Source organism: Triticum aestivum, chromosome 5B (assembly GCF_018294505.1).
Source record: "Triticum aestivum cultivar Chinese Spring chromosome 5B, IWGSC CS RefSeq v2.1, whole genome shotgun sequence".
In the NCBI taxonomy this organism is placed as follows: Eukaryota; Viridiplantae; Streptophyta; class Magnoliopsida; order Poales; family Poaceae; genus Triticum; species Triticum aestivum.
Genome location: NC_057807.1, coordinates 513,773,860 through 513,780,470, shown reverse-complemented (window position 1 = coordinate 513,780,470; position 6,611 = coordinate 513,773,860). Strand labels below are relative to the sequence as shown.

General features: G+C 45.5%; 1 protein-coding gene across 1 annotated transcript; it reads left to right on the top strand.

Moving 5' to 3' along the window:
* Nucleotides 1–2,767: 2,767 nt before the first annotated feature.
* LOC123112857 (cysteine proteinase 1) lies at nt 2,768–5,767 on the top strand. Its single transcript, XM_044533957.1, has 4 exons — nt 2,768–3,300; nt 3,372–3,491; nt 4,821–5,064; nt 5,182–5,767. The coding sequence occupies exons 1-4, from the start codon at nt 2,821–2,823 to the stop codon at nt 5,469–5,471; spliced, it is 1,134 nt and encodes a 377-aa protein (XP_044389892.1). The 5' UTR covers nt 2,768–2,820; the 3' UTR covers nt 5,472–5,767.
* Nucleotides 5,768–6,611: the final 844 nt, after the last annotated feature.

The following is a 6,611-nucleotide window of genomic DNA, read 5'->3' as shown; positions in this document are numbered from 1 at the left end:
TATACATGGATTTTAACGTAAGTCTGGTAAATTTATCATTAGATCATTATACTTAACTCTAAAAACGATCAAGTGTTATTGCCGCATAGAGTGTTGTGGAATGCAAAAGAATCCTCTAAAGATTAAAGCTTTCATATGGCTAGTGTTTAGGAGTAGTGTGTTGACTAGGGATAATATTGTTAGAAGAAATTGGAAAGGAAAGGACACTAAGTGTAGTTTTTATGATCGTGTGGAGATTGCACAACACCTTTTCTATACCTACGTTGTTGCAAGATTTGTCGGAGTGTTATGAAAAGTGTGATTGGTGTGAGCAACATCCCCAACAAAATAGAAATAGTTCAGTGGATAGATACATCGTTTCTCCAAAGAACATAGACATGTAGTGACCATGGGTGTGCCAAAAGTAATTTATACTTTGTGGAAAGTAGGAATTCTGCTACATTTCATCATTTCTACCAACATGATCCTGGTGTGCTCTTCTTTTGAATTGCTTATTGGATATCATATTGGAACGATCAGCAGAAAAGTGGTGGCCGACTGATGCTTCAGACCATGGTGTCGTTGCTAGTTGAGACTGCTATGGGCTTCTTTGCCAAGAGTAGAGGATGGGCACCGGGGACGCGCACATTTTGAGTAGATTAGACTCAAAGCTCATGATCATACATGAGAGATGAAAACTTCCATGAGAAAACTGCTTTATCTTCCTGTCGACCTTGTTGTTTTGCCTCTTTTGTTGTAGTTTTTTTTATACCTGAGACTAGTGTATGATGTAGTTTTATGCATGATGATTCCATTTTCACAGTTCCGAGGAGTCATGTGTGACTCCCAGCGGTGTGTGTCCCCTTTGCACATGTTCCCATGATAGGGTGCACATGTTTGCTTCCCTGGTTTCATATTTGGAACCCTTAAATGGGCCCGGATGTTGTTTATCAGTTTCTTGTCTAATATAAATGAAGTTGGGGTGACAAGCTCCTCAATTCGAAAAACAATAATAAATGCGCGCCGTGTCGGAGCTGATCAATGCAAATGTGCATGAACCAGATTAGTCGATCATTGTGCAAAATTTGGAGTGAACAAGAGCAAACCAACCCATTTTTTTACAATGTCAAGATACTAAGTTTTTTCCTTTTTTTTTGCTTCCATATCTATGAAAATACACATAAGGAGCTCTCTTTACATATGGAAGTGTTGTCCTAAGAGATGCGGACGATACACGTGTTTGTCCGCAAAGTAGTCATGGATGAGCTGGTCATAGCTAGTAGTTATGTCCATAGTATTCACATGTCCTATTTGCGAACTGGATGCTTCCTCTTCATGTATTTCTCTACCTCTAATTCATCTAGCTACAATCAACCTCCTCAAAGCCATTTTTTTCTAACAAACCCTCATCACAATCATATGAGGACGAAGTATCCTCGACGAGCGAGCTCATCTACATAAATTGTGCAATCAAACACACATTGTATATGATTAAAACCCAATAATTCAAAATGAAATGACCTCTTGTGCAATTCATAAAAAACGCCTTAAGTGTGTCTTGTTCCGAGGAAGGAGTGGTTGCGCGGAGACTCCACAAAGCTCTAGTCGGGGGGGGGGGTGTGGAAGTGGATGGTGTAGGCTCAACGCATGCGGTTGGAGTTCTCTTAGACGGATGGACGATAAGAGAGAACGAGTTTGCGATAACAGAGGGTTGGCGTACTGAGATCCCGTGGTGCAACCATTGTGGCGGTTGGCCAAGCCGCGACGGTGATGATCACGTGAGTGGTAGCCCATGGCGGTAAGTAGGGATGCTTGGTGACTATTTGGCAGAGACAAGCAGGAAACAACGGTGGGCACGATGAGGTGGTCGACAACGAGAGCTTGGAAAGAGGATAAAACTTCCTTGATGCTAAAAAGTGAGGTTTTATGGGCTTGTATATTTTCTCCTCTTCCCACTATATTTAGATGCTATGTGGATGATTTTAGAGGCCCCTCTTATAACATGTTAAGGATACAAGGGGTTTTAGGAATATGTTAGAATGAATATTTTATCATTTTTTAGTACTTCCTCCATTCATGTTTTTTGATATTTAAGTTTGACCATAAATTTAACCAAATTTATGGTCAAACTTAAATCTTGAAAAACGTAGGCGCACTACATTATGAAATAGAGGGAGTAGATTTTTATGAGGCGGATGGTTCTGCTATAGTTGCTTTGGTGCTCCAATGACCTTCCCTTGTATTTCTCCCAATCTCCCTTCTTTCTATGTAATAAGGGGCACCTTGGTCTCTTCTTCGATGAGGGGAGGTGGAGAAATCCATGCGTTGTGTGTGTCCGATGTGTATCTACATTATACTGATGTTGCTCGAAGTGCGGCCTAATCTTGCCCCCGTGCCTCATTAGGGTCAGGGCTGGTGCCATGGTAGCGATATTCAGATGTCGGTGGTAGTGCTATGTCGAATAGTGGAGCGAAGTTTCAACCCCTACTCGTGTGCACGATCGACAACGTCGAGGAACCAATAGGCTAGTGTGTAGTGTTGGTTTGTTCATGGACTTGTTGGGGTCGTGCCATCAGCCTCGTCGTGCGTGTAGGCCCCTGCCGAGTCGGTTTCTTCTCCCATACCCCGCCGTCCACGGTGGGTATATACCGTGGGGCCGAAAAGGAGGAGTAAAATATCTTTGGATAATCCTTGCATCTCCGGAGGGGCCCATTTGCAAAAAGAACAGCACCCAGGAGTCTAAACAGAAAATATCTCCTTTAACAACTTCCTATAAAGCAACACGAAGTGGAGCCGAAGCAAAGATAACCCACCCGGAGAAGCAACCAAGAAAACCCCCCAATGGATCATCGCCTCGTGGCCCCTCTCCTCGTCCTCCTGGGCCTCCTCCTCTCCCCGGCGCCGGCAGCGCCGGCCGCGGGGGACGAGGAGCCCCTGATCCGGCAGGTCGTCGGGGCCGCCGACCCCCTCGACAACGACCTGGAGCTCGACTCGCAGTTCCTCGGCTTCGTGCAGCGGTTCGGGAAGACCTACAGGGACGCGGAGGAGCACGCGCACCGGCTCTCCGTCTTCAAGGCCAACCTCCGCCGCGCGCGCCGGCACCAGATGCTCGACCCGTCCGCCGAGCACGGGGTCACCAAGTTCTCCGACCTCACCCCGGCCGAGTTCCGCCGGACCTTCCTGGGGCTCAAGACCACCCGGCGGTCGTTCCTGCGGGAGATGGCCGGGTCGGCGCACGACGCGCCCGTCCTCCCCACCGACGGCCTCCCCGAGGACTTCGACTGGAGGGACCACGGCGCCGTCGGCCCCGTCAAGAACCAGGTTTCCCCTGATTCTTTGGCCGTTTTATCTTCCGATCTGGCCTCCGCCCCTGACCCTTGTTGATTTTGCAGGGTTCGTGCGGGTCGTGCTGGTCGTTCAGCGCGTCCGGGGCGTTGGAGGGGGCCAACTACCTGGCCACGGGCAAGATGGAGGTGCTCTCCGAGCAGCAGCTGGTCGACTGCGACCATGAGGTGAGCCTCTTTTTCTTTCTTCTTTTTTGTGATTGGTTGATTGTTCACAAGATATGTTGGATTTTTGTGGTACATCACTATGTTTTGTCTGTTGGTGTAGACCTTTTCTATGTTGTCGATTTCTGATTGGGCAACGCACCAAACCAAATAAAGGGTCTAGGTGAGTTCTGAGAGGGGAATTGGGATCAGTATCCCATGGCAAACTTTACAAGGGAAATTTGAAGGACAAAGATTGGCAAGATCCTGTGAGATATCATTAATTAACAGTCAACAAAAGCGATCGACTTATTTTATGAAAATAACCAAAATAATCAACATAGTAATCACCACAGACTTATATTGGAGAACCTGTTCATGGTGGGTGGGGTAGCTTTAAAGCCTTCCTTTTGTTGAGATGATAGCTTCAAGCCTAGAATAAAGATGAAGATAAGAATGTTTGGTGAGTGCATGTATGTCATAAATTAGGATAATGGATAGGTTGAGATAGACCTATCATCGGTCAGTGACTCAGTTATTCAGTATTCACCAAGGTGCCTTGTGCTTATTCACTGATTTGGTGGGCGAGCTGTGAGGGTGCCACTTTGATCTCTATGGACTATCCAGATTACTGTCCATCCACCAGAATAGGCATAGCCACTGAAATTTTTGTGTAGTTAACCCAAGTTGTTTGATGATTTCTATGTTGTCAACTCATTGAACTGGATGCCACTTAACTTGATATTCTGATCTGTAACTGAATGGGAAAGAAGCAAACTGTTAGCTGGGTAGGTCTTATATTGCTGTCATCAAACCAATAAGGGAAATGACAAATGTAATTATTGCATAAGATGTGTCCTTTGGTAGTGCCCAATGTTTTGGTTCATGACTCCAAATCGTAAAATATTTCTTTTACATGGGATTTAGTATGTGTAATACATGGTACTCCGTATAAGATTCTGTGACCCGTACTAGTACCTGTAAGGGCACATCAACCATAGCTCCATTTTACTCATATGCAGTGTGAGGCATCCAACTTTTGTTGAAGGGCCTTTTACCTGTGCTGTCTTGCTATTTACTTAGTTTTATTTGAATGGTGCTACTGCTACATGTTTCTTTGTATTTATCTCAGTTTACCTATCTTCTCCGGTCAAGAACCACTGGTATCACATGAAACTGTTGTCTAGAAAAATACTAGTAAGGTAGATGCTGTGCTGTTTTGCCTTTTTCATTGAACAATTCTTTCTGCCATGCGAATGCAAGGGTAGTAAAACAATTATATACCTTTTATTGCCTGGTTACTTTGATGGGTGCCTCAACTTAATATGCTGCATCATATTGTGAATTTTTCAGTGCGACCCAGCAGAACCTGATTCATGCGATGCTGGATGCAACGGTGGGTTGATGACTTCAGCCTTCAGCTATCTGTTGAAATCTGGTGGCCTTGAGAGAGAAAAGGATTACCCTTACACTGGGAAGGACGGTACCTGCAAATTTGAGAAGTCCAAGATTGCTGCTTCAGTTCAAAACTTCAGCGTTGTCGCTGTTGATGAAGAACAGATTGCTGCTAACCTTGTGAAATATGGACCGCTGGCCAGTGAGTATAACTGTCTCACATGGAGTTTACAACTCAGATCTGTGTTTCTGAGCACATGGAACAATCAATCTATATATATTAGAAATCACTGACACATATTTTTCCTCTCCTGTGCAGTCGGTATCAACGCCGCATACATGCAGACATACATCGGCGGCGTGTCATGCCCATACATCTGCGGCAGGCACCTCGACCACGGCGTCCTCCTCGTTGGCTACGGGGCGTCCGGGTTCGCACCTTCCCGCTTCAAGGAGAAGCCCTACTGGATCATCAAGAACTCATGGGGCGAGAACTGGGGGGACAAGGGGTACTACAAGATCTGCAGGGGCTCCAACGTGCGCAACAAGTGCGGCGTCGACTCCATGGTCTCCACGGTGTCCGCCACGCACGCCTCGAAGGAGGAGTAGGCTCTGTTCTGATCTGATCGGCAGCCCTCCTGGAGTCGATCTTGGTTTCGGCGTATCGCTAGAAAGAAACTTTAGTAGTACGTGGTAGTCGGCTAGGCTCCATCGTCGTTGTGGTATCATCAGCAGCGAAGATGCGAAGCCGCAACAGAATGCTTGCTGTATAACTTATGCATTTGCTAAATTTGCTACGCCATGCATGTCTGCCACACGCTATTTGGATGTGGCTAAAGAACTCCTGAATAATTCTGTACATAATATGTATTGCTTCCATCAGAATGGTGTTCCGTCTTTGTTGACTTTGCTTGCGAGGTGCTCTGGCTCTGTGAAGAAATATAAGAACGTTTAGATCATTACTTTACTTTGCTCTTAAGTAGTGATCTAAACGCTCTTATATTTCTTTATGGAGTGAGTACTGTGTTTGTTTCTGTTTGTACTTCGTACGCACGGCAAGGGAAGCGTGCTATGTGTTGATTTGTTCAGCTAAAATTCACCGGAACTCTCACTTTCTTACATGGTTCAGCTCACTGCACTGGGCCCTCGGGTTGTAGGTGAGGCGGAGATATCCTGCCAAGTTCAAATGCAGTTCTCTTGTGCTTGTTCCAAATGAGAAGCCAAAACTAAGAATGTCAGGACTGAAACCGACTACTGATTCCCCCCCTCTCTCTCGAAAAAAGGACACCCCACCTGAGTTGATGCAGATGAATACTGGTTTGACGGCTCAGCAGAAACGTCGGCAGTGCGCGTTGTTCGACGAACCGCCAACTATTGAGGTCAATTTTGCACAGACCATCTACTATACAGGTTTGTTGCACAAAACATCTATCATTGGTAGTGTTGCAGACTTGGCAATTTTGCACCAACCGCCAACTTTACACGGAGGGATGCTAAAGTCGATGGCGTGCGAGGCTCGATGATGCGTGTAATGACCATACGGCAACTACAATGCTAAAGCTTGGTGCCAACTATATCTACCATCTGGGGTGCTAGTGTTCTGAATATTGTAGCCAAATTATGATTCTTTTCAAATCTCAGCTCGTTTCGACAAATGGTTTTGAGAGGTGTCGGCAGTTTTATTTCATTCAAAATTTGGTTCAAAACTAATATTTTCAAAAAATATATGTATAAAATCACATTAAACCA